This window comes from Armigeres subalbatus, chromosome 2, assembly GCF_024139115.2.
Source record: "Armigeres subalbatus isolate Guangzhou_Male chromosome 2, GZ_Asu_2, whole genome shotgun sequence".
NCBI classification, from domain to species: domain Eukaryota; kingdom Metazoa; phylum Arthropoda; class Insecta; order Diptera; family Culicidae; genus Armigeres; species Armigeres subalbatus.
In genome coordinates this window covers 14,948,807-14,967,249 of record NC_085140.1, presented here as the reverse complement: position 1 = coordinate 14,967,249, position 18,443 = coordinate 14,948,807, and the positions used below count along the sequence as shown (strand labels likewise).

The 18,443-nt window shown below is 38.0% G+C and overlaps 1 protein-coding gene across 2 annotated transcripts; it reads right to left on the bottom strand.

Annotated features, from left to right (window-relative positions):
- Positions 1 to 421: 421 nt before the first annotated feature.
- On the bottom strand, positions 422 to 5,910 carry LOC134214032 (uncharacterized). 2 transcript variants are annotated; one of them, XR_009979615.1, is made up of 2 exons: positions 5,439 to 5,910; positions 422 to 770 (listed from the first exon to the last, which is right to left on the bottom strand). XR_009979615.1 is itself a non-coding variant. In XM_062693475.1 (2 exons), exons 1-2 carry the CDS (start codon positions 4,301 to 4,303, stop codon positions 453 to 455), a joined length of 348 nt encoding a protein of 115 aa, XP_062549459.1. In that variant the 5' UTR covers positions 4,304 to 4,361; the 3' UTR covers positions 422 to 452. The 2 variants fall into 2 exon arrangements, 1 of the variants encoding a protein (XP_062549459.1); XM_062693475.1 differs by lacking the exon at positions 5,439 to 5,910 and adding an exon at positions 4,274 to 4,361.
- Positions 5,911 to 18,443: the final 12,533 nt, after the last annotated feature.

Sequence of the window (18,443 nt, the reverse complement as noted above, 5' to 3'; positions counted from 1 at the left end):
AAATCTGCATTCTGCACATTGGTCGAGCGTATCCAATTTAGTGTGAGTATGGGTTAACTACACTCGACTCACTAAAACCAAATCCCTTTGAACTAGTCGGTCTCCTAGCACTCTGTAGAGTCCGGAGTACGATATTAAAACACTAGATATAGGTTCAGGTTTTCAGCATCAACTGCTCTCACATGGTTTATTGCCATCCTATTTAAACTGGTTTGTTTACATGTATGTGTAACTTCTTTGAATGCGATTTATACCATTCGGCGATCGCGTTATTAATATCGAATGTACAAACTTATTTGAACTCACTCGAAAGTGAGTAAATACAACAATTCCTTATCCTTTTCAAAATTAATTCATTTAATCGTATTTCTTTAATAACCAAATATTTGCAAAACAAAAAATATAATATTGGAATCGATTAATTAATCGAGAAACTTCAGAAAAGTGTAACTTCACTCATAAATATAATCACTGTCCTTCTTCTCTTTACGTCGACGTTTCGACCTTCGGAGACCGTTCGAAGTCATTTCTAGTTTATCCGAGCCTTCATGATGTCTTCTTTTGCGGTTCGTCGATGATCCCCTAGGATCTTCCGAATAATCGTCAACGTTTCCAAAATCCATAGCGTGTTCCCTTTCGACATTTGTCTGATCTTCTACTGTACTATCTGGTTCGCCGCGGGTTAGTACTACCCGTGGTTGCCACCCAGAATCCTTCATCACTCGCAATTGGTTCTTATGCGCCATTGCGCTGGCGTTTCCAATTAGTACCTGGAATGTATTAGGAGAAAACTTTTTTACAAAAGTGGCTCTTAACCATCGTGCCTGAATATGCGGATTATGATTTTTATACCACAATTCCTCGCCCTCATTCAGATTATCTAGTGGATCATTTGCAGGATTCGGGAAATTCCTTATTTTTCTTTGTTTATTTTCATCATTATGGGGTTCTTGTGGTAAGGATAATTGTTTTTTATAATGTTTCTTTGGATTCAATAGGTCCAATAACGTTTTGGGTTCGTAGGAGAAAACCTTTCCCGCCGGAAATATACCGTCTTTTGTCATATTATAATTTCTAAAGTTAATTAGGAAAAGATTCAATTGATCTTCCAAGTCTAGAGTAGATAATTCAGGTTCAATGAGGAATCTTTTAAGTACTTCTTTTGTTGTTCTCACTAATCGCTCAGCTTGTCCATTGCTGGATGGGTTATACGGAGGACTTTTGAGCACCTTTATTCCTGAGCGATTCCAAGCAACAGCATCAAAATTTAAGAAGATTTTTAATTCATGATTTTCTATTGAGTTGAAACTTTGCACAGTTTTTCAATTTCATCTAAATCGTCATTTTTCGATATCAAATCTTCATATTGAATCACGACTAACTTTTCAAAAGGGTGTATGTGAAAATGGTTCAAAAATATTTAAAAAGCTGCACAGCAAAAACGGAATGTTCGATTGTTATGATTTTTTCAGCAAAGTTAGACAACTAAATGGTGATTCTTAAGAAAATGTGCACAGTAAAAAAAAAATTTTTTTGCCTTTAAAAATATCATTTTTGTCACAAAAACTCAAATATCTCAAAACCCTATCTTTTTTCGAACGTAATTTTTTTAGGGAAAACGGTCCATTATATTAGCTATCTACCATGAAAATTTGGTGATGGTAAACTAATAAACAAAAAAGTTATGACATTTCAAACATTTCACAATTTTCACATATAGTAAACAAAAAAAAATTTCCGTGTATTTCAAATATTTTCGAAATGGTCGCTCAGGATCGACTGACATGCCCCCGTGGAATGCCTCTCCTTGTTTTTCCAAAAAGTTAACAAACGAATACGAACTAAAAGGTGGACCATTGTCCGACACAACTACGTCCGGTAGTCCAAACCTCGCAAAAAAGGTAACTAATTTTCTTAAAACTTTCGTGGCATCCGTACCCTGTTTCATCCATTCTATCTCAATCCATTTGGAGAAGCTATCGACAATCAGTAGGAAAGTATTATGCTCAAAATGAAAGAAATCTATATGTATTCTGCTAAACGGCCTAACTGTGGGTGTCCACTTAGACGAAGTGTTATTTTTATAGGAAATAGCCATACTACCACATGCATAACAACTGTTAACATATTTTTCAATGTCCGAATTTATCCCGAACCAGTAAAACCATTCGTCTGGCCAATTGTTTGATTTTGAGAATTCCTGCATGGGTAGAATGCAAAAGCATGAGTAAATCTTTCTTCAACAGCGATGGGACTACCAACCTACTTTTGTATAATCGACATTCATCCACGATTTTTGAGTCCTATTGGTTAGCATAAACATCAATGTAAGACCTATGAACTTTCTGGGGCCATCCATGGTGCATGTAAAATATAATTTGTTGTAAAAAATCATCTTTTTTTGTTTCCTCTGCGATCTTTTTTGAGTCAATTGGACAATTTTGACCAAAATTTATGCTATTTATATTATCCTCATCCAATTCATCGGGAACGTTTTGTTTCAACGGAAACCTCGAACAAAAATCAGCATTTGCTAATTTGCTTGAACATCTATAAATAATATCAAAATCATAAATTGCTAAGTCCAACACGTATCGTTGTATTCTGGTTACATAAATAGAATTTCTCCCCGCTTTACCAAAAATTCCTACTAATGGTTTATGGTCGGTGTAAACTGTAAAATGCTGTCCATAAAGATATTTGTGAAATTTTTTAATAGTACATACCAATGCCAATGCTTCTAAGTGCAATATAGGATATTTTTTTTGAGCCGAATTAAGGGAAAACGACGTGAAGCAAATTGGCTTCTCGACTTCATCAATTACATGTGCTATTAGCCCACCCAGCCCATATCCTGAAGCGTCTGATACAACAACGATTGGCTTTTTTGGGTCAAAAAACTCTAAAAACCCTGTATTTATTAGCAACGTTTTGCTTTCATCGAACGCCCTTTGACAGTTGTCATCCCAGGTATACTTTACGTTATTTTTCAATAGGTTATATAAGTGGTACAATTTGGAAGACAAACGTGGTATGAATTTATGGTAATAATTTATTAATCCCAAAAACGATTTAAGCTCTGTCTCGTTTTTGGTGCATTTGCATTTTCGATGGTAGATACTTTATCCGGGCAGGGCCTCAACCCTTTGTCACTAAGAATATGCCCTAAAAGGAAGCTCTGAGACGAAAAATTTACACTTATCCCAATTCACCTTAATATTAGCATTGGCTAGTCTCTCTAGTACGGTAATGAGTTTGCTTTTGCAGTCTTCTAAATTTTTCCCAGCTATTAATACATCGTCCAAATAACAAGTTACATTTTCAATGTTCTCCAACACTTTGTCCATAACCTGTTGAAAAATAGAAGCACTGGATGAAGCCCCCTGAGGTAATCGATTATAGGTATATATACCTCTCATTGTATTGATTACCACAAACTTCTTTGATCTCTCCGTAAGCTCTAATTGAGTATAGGCGCCTTCAAGATCAAGAGCGCAAAAACATTTACAACCGGACAAATTAGCAAAAATGTCTTGCGCAGTTGGCAAAGGATATGTATTTGGGATAATAGTTTTATTGATTGAAACTTTGCAATCAATAACCAGCCTAATTTCATTATTTTTTTTCATTACAATTATTATTGGAGATGCCCATTCACTGGTATCTATCGGTGAAATCACCTTTTCCTTCTCCAGTTTATCTAAATACTCCGCAACTTGATCTCTTAACCTGTATGGAACATCATAGGCCTTTTTGAAAATTGGTGTGGTGTCTTTTAAAATTAACTCTGCTTTAAACCCTTTTATCGGCTGAGAAAAATCCTTGACAAAAACTTGTCTAAATTGATGCCTGAGAGTTTGGACAACATTTGAGTTGGATGCATCGTTCAAACTATTTACCGTTGCTCCACCTGTAAAAAAATTCCTCCAATTCGGGTAGAATTCGTCTAACCAAGTTCTGCCTAACAAAGGGAAAAAGTCGTTTTCACAATCCAGCACTATCAGTTGCATTAAGGCTTCCTTATTATTGATTTTAACTTTGACCATAGTTTCTCCTTCTATTCTCAACTTAGAACCATTAACTACCATCAATGACTTTTCATATTTCTTCAATGGATTTCCAAACTTAGACATGTATCTCCTTTACTAATCACAGAAACAGAGGATCCACAATCTATCTCCATTTCTAGTAATTGTCCTTCAACAGTCGTTTGTAATAAGCAAGGGTTACTAATTTTATTAATGGACAGAAACTAACATACACTGTAAATCACCTGAGTCACTTTCTTCGCCATCTGAATCATCTGTCCTCATCCGTTCTAGAAGCTCACTGATATGTCTGTCCGCCGAAGGTCCCGGTTTATAGGAATCCACCAAGTTTACTGCATCTCGCCGTAGGTTTTTTAATTTAAAGCACTTTTTCTTTATATGTCCTTTAACCCCACAAAAGTTACAAATGGTTTGGGAATAATCCGGTCGTTGTCCATTTTGGTATCGTTGTACAGAATTATGGTGGTTCCTTTTTATTGGCTGTGTTGTTCTCCCTTCATTTCTATCATAGTGTGTTTTATTATACGGTTGCCACCCTAACCGTGTTTTGACAGGAGCTCTACTACTACCTTCGCCCACCTGGTTAGAACTTTCACCCTGGTAATTCCTAGCAAAATTTAAAGCTTGTACTAGCTTACTATGTGCTACTCCATAATGCGACCCTGAATGCATAGCAGCAATCTGTCCTGAAACATTATTTTGCTGATTATCTGTTGTGCCCGCATTCATTCGTGCCACTTCCCATGTAGCAATAATTTTTTCGGCATTGGCCAATGTTAGTTTCTCTTCACCCAGAAGCTTTTGTCTCAAATTTTTGTCCCGTAAGCCTGCAATAATCCTATCTACAACCGCAACCTCTTTGAAATTGGAAAACGAACAAAACTCTGCTTGAAGTTTCAAGGCCAGTACAAAATCCTCCGTAGTTTCGTCTGGATTCTGAACACGGGTGCTAAATTTGTACCTCTGGACCAAATCAGGATCAATTTTGTCCAGACGGTTTTTAACTTCGCTATTAAATCCTCAAAAGGCACCTCTTCATAGTTTCCAGTTGGGTAAAGCAATTTCAATTCTTCAAATATAATTGGCCCCCCTAGGGTGATAAAGTAAGCCATTTTGTCCTCGTCTTTGATTTTATTGACCAAGAAAATGTATTTCATACGGGTATACCAATCATTAAAGCTCATGCTTCTCCTATAAGGCTCCATTGAACAAGCAATACCGGAAGAACTCATGCTTACTTCACCACTCTTGTATAACAGCCAAATAAAATTATGATTATTTCTGTATCGAAGTTCGTGATGATTTACACTTACAAATTGCACAATAGTTTTAATTGTGTTCAAGGAGCGCCACAGTACGATAAATGCCAAATAAAAAGAAATGACTCACCACAACTGCTGTTGCTCGGATTTCCGGCTTCCAATTTCTTTACCGCGCTTGCTCGGATTTCCGGCTTCCGAATTTACAACGATATGGTCCGGATTACCGGTAAAAACTCCACTAACCGACCGTTTTGTCACAGAATGGAAAAGTTCTGGGAAAAGCACACCCGGTCGGATTTCCACCGGAAAAACCGCACAATCCTGTAATCCTCTTCGAGTAAGTGTCCGTACTGATGAAAAAGATGGCGGCCGTCGGGTGAACAAATTTTCCGTACTGGAAAACGTGGATGGTCTTCGATCCGTTCGGTCGTTCCTTTCTCGGTCTGCTTGGTCTCTTTTAACGCCGAAATTCGTAGCAAAACAGCCAGGTTATTTTCTTCCTGGGTCACTATATTCACTAGAAAATTTATAACTTTTTTTTTTTCTCGTCGCCAAATTTGTAGAGTCCGGAGTACGATATTAAAAACACTAGATATAGGTTCAGGTTTTCAGCATCAACTGTTCTCACATGGTTTATTGGCATCCTATTTAAACTGGTTTGTTTACATGTATGTGTAACTTCTTTGAATGCGATTTATACCATTCGGCGATCGCGTTATTAATATCGAATGTACAAACTTATTTGAACTCACTCGAAAGTGAGTAAATACAACACACTCGACCCAGGAATATTTCATTTCATTTGGGATCATTTGACCTCCGATAGCAATACCAGCAGACGAAATCGGAGACGCAACGTGGCAGGAAAGCATATGTACTTTGGACTTCAAAAAACACTCCGATCGAATAGAGTTAACCGCCGTACAAAACAGACTCCTTCATTAAACCGGTGGCGATAGTCCTCCTTGGACACGAGATCTGAACAATGCTTGTGGAGAACCAACGCGCACTTGGAGTAAAATGGTTCTCTACAACGATCCGACGGGCACAAGAAGGCGAGGTATGCAGCGATCAAGGTGGATCGATCAATTGGAAGACGATTTCCCGCCCCTCCGTAGACTGCGTGACTGGTAACGTACAGCAGTAGACGGAGACGACTGTTATGTACCACAGAGATCACTCCGGCCTTAGGCTGAATAAATAATAATAAAACCACATGTGACGCATCACTCGCCTATCGAAGCAGCTAGAATTACACCAGCGATCTCATGGAAACTTCACAGAAGGTACTCCACTTCTGATACTTCGCCATCACAAACAGAACACTCGAGAGCATGCATTGAAAGTGTGAGTGAGTATTGATCTATTCTAGACCAACATTTGAAATGGGCGTAACAGCCAAAATTTATTCCTTCTGATTCCTTGTCTATATATATATAACTATATATCTAGACCAACATTTGAAAAGGGCGTAACAGCCAAAATTTATTCCTTCTGATTCTTCATCTACATATATAGCTATATATGTACACAAAGAATCAGAAGGAATAAATTTTGGCTGTTACGCCCTTTTCAAATGTTGGTCTAGATATGTAGACAAAGAATTAGAAGGAATAAATTTTGGCTGTTATGCCCTTTTCAAATGTTGGTCTAGTATTGCAATCGTAGCATCCATAGCCAATGAGCGAACTGCCTCGCTCAGATGGATGCCAATCAACGAGTAGGAGTGATGGTTGCTGTGATAAACAATGAGCAACACCGTCTAACAAGCCAAGCCGTGGTGAGGTATCCATGTAAGCAACGATTTCCGCATTAGTACCTCGCTCTCCATTCAAGGTGATAAGATAGGCGAGAGAAAGTATCAACTATCAACCTCCCATTCAGTGTGATAGAGTTCCAAACTCATAGAGGTCTTCATTTTTAGAATGCTTCAATGGCTTCTTATCAGCACACCGTAACGATGCTCATTGTTATGTTACCAAGTGATTTGCTTCACTCAATAGGCTTCCATTGGTGAGCGTTGAAGATCATTAAACAGTAAATCATTGAACGTCCAATTTGAAAGGTCTAAGGAAGCTCATGACTTTACCCGCGAAAGAGCGTCAAGTTGGCTTACATTAAAACAATTTTCGAGGTTGTTGCCAAAATCGGGAAGATAATGTTGCCAAAAACGGGTGTTGCCAAAATCGGGAGTAGACAAAAACGGGTGGTGCCAAATCCGAAATGGGACTGTATACTATTTTGGATGATAATTTTCATAAGGTTAAAAATGGGCTCGTGTTGACGTTATACTACAATTTATTTTTTCATTCTAAAAAAAATAATGTGACATCCCGACGTTAATTTTTTTCACGAAAGATAAGTTGTCCCTTGCGCTATCTGAAGTATCAGAAACTGATTCTGAAATAATATTGTGGACTGGAATGTGGGAGAGATATTTCGATGCTTGAAATCGTGGCGAGATTCCAACGTAAGTTTAATATTCCAGCTGCTTTAATTATACCACATTATACTTAATCTGATTTTACAATTCAATTAACAGCAGGCACGAAATATTTGGGTTTCGTCGAAAAATACTCAGATGTCGTGTAAGACTCTGAAAAGGATTCAGATAATCTTTTCCATATGAAGGAGGAGGAAACGACTGCCAAAGTTGAAAATTTAAATGGAGGAACATCTCGTGGACATCATCGTTCTCCGGAGACCATCAAAAGTGCAATCAGCAGAAGAGCGATGTAGACAAGTACGACATCGTTGTAGGTACGGTACCAACGAGGATACCAGAACTTGTCCCAAGAGTTCCAACAAAGGTCCATACAACAGAAGTACGATCGGGATAGCCTTATATCAATCCACATCTGGTGAACCGTTAGGTGAGCCATATTTTGCTCGTCGCTGCACCAGAACACCTATTGGATTTGTCTTGCACAAAGTCTGGGGTAGGAGAAGCAAATGACCAAACACACTTAGCGCTGGCGCTTGCTAAAGGTAGCCTCACGGATTTTCCCTCATGTGTCACCCGGCATCTCGTGCCGAAATAGACTCACCGAATGTCACCAAACTATAGTAAGCATTCCTAAAAAAAATCACTCGTACAATAGAAGCACTAGTAAAAGTTATAGATAGCTGAAGCAGAAGTACCAGTAACTAAGAATAAATAAATAATGAAAATATTAATCGTTTCTGTTGTGATTAATGAATTGTTTCATTTATGGAACGAAACCATATCGAAATACCTCACATTGAAAATATTAATCAATTTCATGCAATTGATTTGATCTCACAAATACAAAGTATTCCTTTGGGTTCAACTTTGTTGAACGAGAAAGGCAAAGAGGTAATTATTAAAATGTATGTGAAATATAATTCAGACCTATAATATAAGTAATGTATATGAATAATGTCATTCAAAAATCATTCAATCACGAATTTCAGTTACCAGAGTGTTCTCTGAATTATTTCGAATATTTTGGCTTAAAATCGTCCAGAAATCAGCCACGGAATCCCTTATTGATCGCAGTATTCTTAGAATTTTCTTTGGATTTTTTAAGAATATGTTTATAATGATGATATGGGAATATAAAATAACTTCATTCTTCATGAAAACAATTTAGGAAAAAAAATTGCTCCCAAATTAGTTTAAAATAATGTTGACCTAGAGAAGATCCATTAATTACGTAGCGCAAAAAATGAACATTTTTAACCCCCCCCCCCTCTATGTCACACTTTTTGTATAAGACTTCTGAAAATTTTGTATTGATCGTCACACTTCGACCAACTCCCCCTCCCCCCTCTAAGCGTTACGTAATTTGAGAACGCTCCCCTAGGGTAAATCACTACTTGGGCCTATGAACCCGATTCCTGGCTCACTGCACAGAAAACTAATGATTTATACTGTTTGGAAGCCGTAGGTTTATGATTGATAATGTTTAAAAAGTCTCCCATTTATCTCCCGCAATATTTAAGATATTTTAACCATTTATTTTAATTGAAGTGTCATTTTTCTTACGAGCCTACCTTGTTGTCTGTAGAATCTATGACAAAAGGTCGAAAGGACAACAGGCCGAAAGGACAAAAGGTTGAAAGACAAAAGATCGAAAAGAAAAAAGGTCGAAAGGAAAAAAGGTCGAAAAGACAAAAGGTCGAAAGGGACGTAAGCTTGAGCTTGATTGACTGCTCGTAGTTGCTACTCCATTATGACCAGATCAGCTCTGCACTTGCCACCATTTCATGCGGAATTTGTTGGAACTTTTGGGTTAGGTTCGAGAGGCAGAGGTCCGTCTTGGTTAACGAGCTGCCAATGTGATAGATAGAAGAAGGTAACTGGTGGAATTTCTAATTGGATGTAGGAAACGAGCTCCATAGTTCATTTCCAATTCTAACAGATTACTGTTAGAATACTCAAGTTGAAGGTATAGGAATAGTAATGGAAACGGTATGGAAGTCCATTTCCAGTTCTAGCGATTGATAGAACATGAGAAATAAAGAGAAAGATACAAAGTAGGAGAATGGAACGGACCTGGGATTGAACCCACGACCTCCTGCGTATGAGGCCAAACCAGTAGCCATATGACTACCAAGCCCGCTTTAAAGTGTGGGACTATCAGAGAGCGCCAGTGACACGTCGCGTCGGTTCGTCGGTGGTTAAACTATGGATACTTGTTCAATGAAACAGAATAATAGAATGGTAATGAGCTTGATTGATTGACTGCTACTCCATTATGACCAGATCAGCTGTTCTTGCACAGGGAACCAACAGATGTTTGCTTGGGACTAGCACACATCTTCAATGTACAAGTACTGGTGATCTCATTTGTTAGGTCATACTGGCGCCTGCCACGTCAGAATGCAAGTCAATGTAGGAAAGGGGGAGGAAATGATGATGCAATCACTCGCCCACTGCATGCCGAATATACTGCCGCTAACCGCAAGTCGAGCACATCTGTATATGGACGCCCATATACAGATGTGCTCGACTTGCGGTTAGCGGCAGTATACCTCTGCACTTGCTACGAGTTCATGCGGAATTTTTTGGAATTTTTGGTATAGGTTGAAGAGGCAGAGGTCCGTCTTGGTTAACGAGCTGCCAATGTGATAGATAGGAGAAGGTAACTGATGGAATTTCTAATTGGATGTAGGAAACGAGCTCTATAGTTCATTTCCAATTCTAGCAGATTACTGTTAGAATACTCAAGTTGAAGGTATAGGAATAGTAATGGAAACGGTATGGAGATCCATTTCCAGTTCTAGAGATTGATAGAACATGAGAAATAAAGAGAAAAATACAAAGTAGGAGAATGGAACGGACCTGGGATTGAACCCACGACCTCCTGCGTATGAGGCCGAACCAGTAGCCATATGACTACCAAGCCCGCTTCAGGTCGAAAGGGACGTAAGGTCGAAAAAGACAAAAGGTCAAAAGAGACAAAAGGTCGAAAGAGACAAAAGGTCAATAAAGAACAAGTTGATAACAAGTTTTGAGTATTCAAAAGAGTTTGTGAAATGCATTTAACTTTAAGCAGAAATAATACACTCATCTTTTTAATCAAAGTTGAAGAATGAGCAATTTTCAAAGAAGGAGTAGTTACTATGAAACAATATTATCAATATCTAGATAGTTCTGTTAGAGATAAAAAGAGATTGTTGAATTAGGAAATTAATTATACTTGTATTGTGCGAGACAGAGTTATTCTATACAGTTGGCAAAAAAATGCCAACTTCTATATAATAAAAATGAAATGGTCTGTGTTCGTATCCGCATAACTCGAAAACGGCTGGATGGATTTACAGTCAAACCTCCATGAGTCGATATTGAAGGGATCATCGACTCATGGAAATATCGAGATGTGGAATAAAACATCTTTGAAAAGCTTTTTGGAGGGACCATCACAGTAACCCAGAAAATAATTTTTAGAATCGAATAATTTGCTTCCATGAGTCGATATCGAGTCATAGAACATCGACTCATGAAGGTTTGACTGTACTTCACTCCTTCAGCAAAAACGTCCGTTATAGTTTCCGATGGGTTTATATGATATCTCCGAATGCAAGAACAACGAGTAAGATTAAGTAAATCATGAAAATCTAAAATTGACATTCCTATGGATATTTCGCATAGGCAGTTCACAACGCGCATTTTCGCCTACTATGCAGGACAACGTCTGCTAGGTAAACTAGTAATTAAATAAAATTCATTCAATGAGCGCAAATAATAGATGAATATCTAGTTTTTCTAGATGTCATTTAGATCTGTCAAAACAGTGCACGCCTCAGCAACGCAGACTCGTGCATTGAAAATACACCTGCGTGTGATACACGACGGTGTATTTGATGTAGAGCGTGCGTCATTTTGACGAATCAATGTGACATTTAGAAAACTAAAACATCCATCTTTTAGTTGTACTCACTGAATGAATTTTATTTAATTGTTAAAAATTGTGAAAAATAAAAGAGCAGAGTTTTTGCCAACTGTGTAGGCCAACTCTGGTGCGAGATTGATTCTTTCTGTTTCGGTTTCTTGACTATTTCGACCTTTTGTCCCTTTCGCATTTTTGATCTTTTGTTTCTTTCGACCTTTTGTCCCGTTCGACGTTTTGTCTTTTCGACCTTTTGTCCCTTTCGACCTTTTGTCCTTTTCGACCTTTTGTCCCTTCGACCTTTTGTCTTTCGACGTTTTGTCTTTCGACCTTTTGTCCCTAACCCTTGTCTGTATACCGTGACTCCTACCTTTAAGAGCCTTGTGCTTGATTGGAACAACTGATTTGACAACAAACGCGTTGTTCCAATTTTGACGCTGCATCTCTTTGTTATTAATCCAGCATCTTGAGTTCCTTTTTTGCATTGAAGAGGTAGAAAATATTTACACATTTTAATCAAAGTAGGCTTTGTTCCGTCAGGAAACTTTGGCACTAATCGGGACTCTACAAAATAAACAAACGTCAAACAATTATCTTATTTTCTCGGTTCCATGTTTCTGATCATACAATAATTTAAATTTTTTAGGAGTCTCGTTTCGACCGTCTTCCAGTGCGGTTGGTTTTTGAGCTCTACTTTTGTGCGGTGATTCGCCTAAAACTAGAACAATAGAACCAGTGCAGTGTACTGTATAAAAAAGCGCTGCAGATCTGGGAGACGTGCGCATTAGACTGATTCAAATTTTGACTTTTTCGCTCCCCTGTGCTTAAACGATTACATTTGCTGTTTTAGCAATCATCCTAAATTTTTAGCTAATTTGGTTGTAATTTGAATGTGCACGTGCAATATGGAGTTTGTATGAAAATCGATATGAAAACAGTAACTTTTGGGCAAACCGTTCCACAACGCTTCCCATTAAGCTTCAAAAACGTATGAAAACATTGGCTACATAGCAAATTTAGCAAGGAAGCAGTTATTCTTTGTTGCGAAACGATTTGATGCTTACAATAAATGTTATTAATGAATCGTGGGAAATTCAATTTAACACGTAAAAGAATAACATCAATATCAATAATGAGCATTTTTGCTTTCTATATAACTTTGCTTACAAAAGTCAAATCGCTTCACAACAACAACTGTCTTTCAGCTTAGGAAGTGTTCTATGAAGTCGACGCGTTAAATGTATTGAAATAGTTCATGGGCCACCTCACGGAACGATCTTTTACATCAATGGCGATTTCCATAGTAATTTTCATACAAACTTCTAATGACGTGTGCACAATCAAATAACATCCAAATTAGCTAAAAATTTAGGAGGTTTATTTAAATGGCAAATGCAATCGTTTAAGCATCGGGGTGCAAAAAAGTCAAAATTTGAATCACTCTAGTGCGCATGTTTGTGCTTGCAAGATTTATTGAGGAGATGTCAGATTTATTGAGGAGAGATAAGGTTTTGATAATCCGTAAATTTAACACGCACGCACTGACACAAACGCACATTATACACACATACATATACACAAATACATACATGCACTGATGGGCATGAGTGTTCGTCATGTTTTCATAGTAGCTCTATTAAAACATGACGAATACTTTTGTCTATCGGTGTAGACATATAAACACACATACACACTCATATACACACATACAGATATACACATACACGCTCATATACATCATACAAAAAACACGTACACGATTTTTATCATATATTAGGTATCTATATTATTGGAAGAGTTTGGTACGGGAGGTCCACGCTTTCTTCCTTTCCCCTCGATTCCAAGCTATTGAGTGACTTTAGGTATTCCTGAAGTCGCTCAATATCTAGGAGTCATCTCTGCGGTACATACTGCGTAATTGGCCTGGCCATATGAAAAGAAAAATGACGGAATTCAGAAACCGTCATTTTCCAGGATGCTTTCAAGTATTGGCTACGCATGTATGAGATTAGATTAGATTAGATACAATAATTTAAATTTTCTAGGTAATGTAGGAACCACAACACTTACGAAGCGTTGTCTGGCGTCATGTGACAGTGGATTCCAAAAAATACTGATGGATACTTCTGGGTGGATATAATACTTTATAAAATATTAGAGCTATGACAATACTCGCGCATAGTTTCATAGGAGCGTAACTGTATTGATCGATTTTATAATTTGTTAATAGCTCAATTGTTTCAAAAACTACAACCGTTATTGTTGATTCTGGTGCAAGATACAATCATGCTTTATCACACCAAACTATTAAAAAATCAGTTTATTTTTCATATGCAAAACAAATGCTTCAGTAGCGCCACCACGACATAACGGTCATGATCCAAATTACTGATGAATTCAAAATGAATCCAAAATCACACTTCACAGCACGCAAATACGTTATCCGCACAGATACGAGGCCCATTGGTTCGACCGTTTGAAATATTCAGCCAACTTGTTTTGGAAGGCATCCTGATTTATGTCCACAATTCCCCGGGACTAGCTCCGGGTACCTCATTTAAAGCAGTCCACTTGACTAGACCACCACTGTAAATAAATATTTCAATACGCCCCTAGAGAAGCGATTCCCTTGATTGATATTTTTCTGGTCTTATTTCATTTATTGCTATTTGCAAGTAAAGCGAATGGCACCTGAATCTTCGCGTTTGCAGGGTATCAATTTTTTGGTTTTATTTCAAAGCCTACTTTTCATTTGAATGGCCAAAACGTCTTCTGTTTATATGAACATGTTTAAGAAAATGTTACGATAAATTAACCATTTAAAATCCCCTTTAATTTATTTATTTTGCATGAGATGGACACAAAATGCTACAACACTAATTAACTCTTTTTTGTGTTTTTCGACATGGCTTCGTGTATTGCCTTGAACTATCATATTCTGAAAGTTTCTTTTAAAACTTGTTCAAAACATCTGGAGAGGCTTCCAGTGGAGTCATTGATCTTAGAGTACGAGCCATCTCTATATGAAGCACCCATTCACTTAAACCTTGGTCTAACGTTTGAAAGACAATTTTCTGAATGATCGTAACAAGATAAAAGATCAGCAGGTAACGTCTCGTCATGTCTCAGGCTTCCCAATTCGAGAGACACTTGTGCACCATAATGCTGGGAAACAAAAGATCACTCGAGATTCCCACTGGGGAACAGCCCTGACCAGCCCAGCGAGAATGGAGGGGTTAATTGCCTAACCTGTGTTTGCATACCCAACGCACTATCTTAAGGTGTAATTCGATTACCTTCACCGGGTTCGTATTCGTTCTCATGAAGCCATAAATATCCACACAACAAAAAATCACGACACAATGGCTTACATGTTCAAGAATGAAGATCTAGAAGAAGAAAAAAACCAAACTGTGTAAAGGTTAGGAATTTTGAGATTCATTCATAAAATTTCTGGGGAAAACAACCGAAATTTGTTAGGTGATCCCACGCCATCCACCGACCACGCAGGCAGCTAAAAAGTAAGACAGGTAATAGACCTTCTTTGCACGGAGAGGGCGGCAAAAGAGGGCCGAAATGTCTAATGCCCCGCCGCCGTAATAAGAGTCTGAAAGCGCTATCAATTCATAAAAATCAAGTGTACAAGTGAAAAGAAAACAACAAAGCATTTAACTTTTTTGTTCTCTGCTGCCCGGTTCAGCCGTCGGGTTCGAAATAGTCCCGCACTTTGGCCCTTCACGGTGAGAACGGACCCGCACAAATGAGCCTCCGAACCGAAACGGAATGGACGGGAAGGTGATAAATATACGGGAATTGATCTTCATGCTGAGTTTTTGCGAGCGCGGAACGAATTTGTTGATTGCTTTCGGAAGGTGTTTTCAGGCGATTTCTTTTGTGAGCCATTGCAGCAATCGCAGCAACATTGTACGGCGGGGCATGAAAACTGCGCTGCATGATGAGGACGACAGCGACAAAGTAGACAGCAACATGCCTAATATAGGGATGTCGTTTAGGCGAGTTGTTGCGCATGCCTACTCTGTGTAAGAATTTAGCAAGCCAAGTTATGCGCACACGAAAGCGCTGGGAACTTGCTGGCCTACCTAATATAGGGTATATGGCTAAAACCTTAGCCTAATGTAGTTGAGCACATTTTATCGTTGTAAATCTTCATATATTGAAGCTGCAACCAAAATTATGTCACCAAATGCTTTTGGTTATTACGCCAAGTAGGGTTTCTTACCCCATTCCCGGCCTAACATGCGTACGACTGCATTATTCAATTGATATTTATGACAGGAAGCAACTTTTCCTGAATTTTGTGGGCTGTATAATACTGCATTGGGGTTCACTTCTGCTTAAAAATAGCTATTCGTGCTAAATATCGTTCAAGAAAGCTTTTATTTGATTTAAATTAACGAGGTGCAGCACTCATTTCAGTCATAGCGATTTCCATTCGGCATATCACAAAAACCAGTTCCCGGCCTAAGCAAAATTTCACTCAATCTCTCAACATTTCTCTCTCATTCTCTCTCGGGACGGTAGAAAATGCGACGTAAACAAAAATATGCACGTTCCACGACAACAAGATGCCAGATGGTATCATTCATAATCATTTTTATTTGGTTGAGAAGATATATTTACTCATCCAATTTTTTTCCAAATACTTAAAAACAATATTTTTTTCACCTTTTGAAATCGAGAAAATTATAAATAACATGATAGCGTCAACATATTTAACAGTTTTCCTATCAACGATGAAGGATCATTTTCATTCTCCTGGCCTTTTGGCAGCACGGTGCGGCTAGAAGTTTTTGGGCCGAGGTGATTTTTTGTTCGGTTTGAGAATACATTTTTAAATGTATTCTAATTATGTTTATATAAGTTCTAGTGATACGTTCTAGTGATTAGATTGAAGTGCGTGTGTGGAGCATTATGGTGTGGTGATTAAAAGCTTGAAGCAATGATTGTAACGAGCACTAGGACGATTTTCAGGTAGGTGTTTATTTGATGATACCGTTTTGTAAAAGTGGAAAGAATCACTCCGGCTCAGTGGTGTGGCATCGGAGAGTGAGATTTTGAAATCTACATTTTTATTTTCTACAATTGGATCAATTAGGAGTAAAACAAGTGATTGAAAGATATTGAATATTGTGAAAAATAAATGGGAGACTTTTTAAAAACTATCAATCATAAACCTACGGCTTCCAAACAGTATAAACCATTAGTTTTCTGTGTAGTGAGCCGGGAACCGGGTCCATAGGCCCAAGTAGTGATTTACCCTAGTCAAAAACAACAGTAATTGTGCACAATCTCTTATTTAACACTACAAGTAATGAGCCAAGATTTGTAATGTAAAGTACCAAGGTACCAAGGAGGAAAGGGAACTTTGAGCATCCAGATCTCACCCATTTTTTATCAATTATAATCAAATCTCTACTCAAAAATCAGCTACTGAATGCAGATTACGTAGAGTAGTAACGGGCTCTGTGAACCGGCCGGATAGTTCCGTTTTTTGTAGTCGTTTTTTGCAGTATATATGGAGCAGGAGAATCGTTTGGATGAATCATAGTTCACCCATGAAAATCTAAGGATTAGTTTGTGATTTCAAAGAATATGCGGAAACTAGAATTCCGAAAAACTAACTGCAGGATTCATCCAAAACAAAACCTAACGTGTATACTTACCCATACTTATATGACTTTTTTAGATGTTCAATGCAAAGATCGTGACGAAGGAGGGTGGCGGTTTGAATAGTGCCAATTTCCGCATGATATACGTTCCCTTTTTCAGCAAAACAGAACAATTTGTGAATGCACAAACAACCGACAAAAAAGTGAATAAAATCTTTAATCATAATAATAATATGATTGAAATTGTGGAAAGTAGGTTCAAAATTAGTTCATCATGCTACTCAATTTTGCATTGCTCACAGAATATCAATATCTAATGAATATTGAAAAATAATTGTTTATTCCGGTGCCAACATAAAATTGCAAAAAGGAAAACAGTTTAAAAAAATATTTTCAATATTCTTTGTAAACTTCAACAGTCTGTTATTTTTTTTATATATTCTTATTTAGCAGACTTCCAGCCCGTGTCAGGCTCCATGATAGCCTGCCAGGAGCCATGATAGCCTTCGGCTCAGGATGATCCATCTAAAAAAACAAGAACCTAAGACCTAAGATAGACCTAAGATAGACTTGGGATGATAAAATAAAACTGCATATCTGCTAGAACTTTCTGTATTTTTCATTTATAAACTTTGTCCACCACAACATGTCCAAACACGTTCTTAGAGCCTCTGCAGTAAACATTAGAAAAGTAGGGAAGCTGTTCAGCACTTTATCTCATAGCTCTCATGTTTATCCCATCAAAAACAAAACAATAGAAAGGAATTTAATTTCTTTCTTATTTTTGTGATTATTTTCAACAGTAATGGCATGTCAGCAAAAAGAAGCGTTGGAAAAGATTGGTTCTTCTTCTTCTGCTTCTTCTTATTGGCATTACATCCCCACACTGGGACAGAGCCGCCTCGCAGCTTAGTGTTCACTTCACTTCCACAGTTATTAACTGCGAGGTTTCTAAGCCAGGTTACCATACGAATGCATATCATGAGGCTAGCACGATGATAACTTTTATGCCCAGGGAAGTCGAGACAATTTCCAATCCGAAAATTGCCTAGACCGGCACCGGGAATCGAACCCAGCCACCCTCAGCATGGTCTTGCTTTGCAGCCGCGCGTCTTACCGCACGGCAAAGGAGGGCCCCTGGAAAAG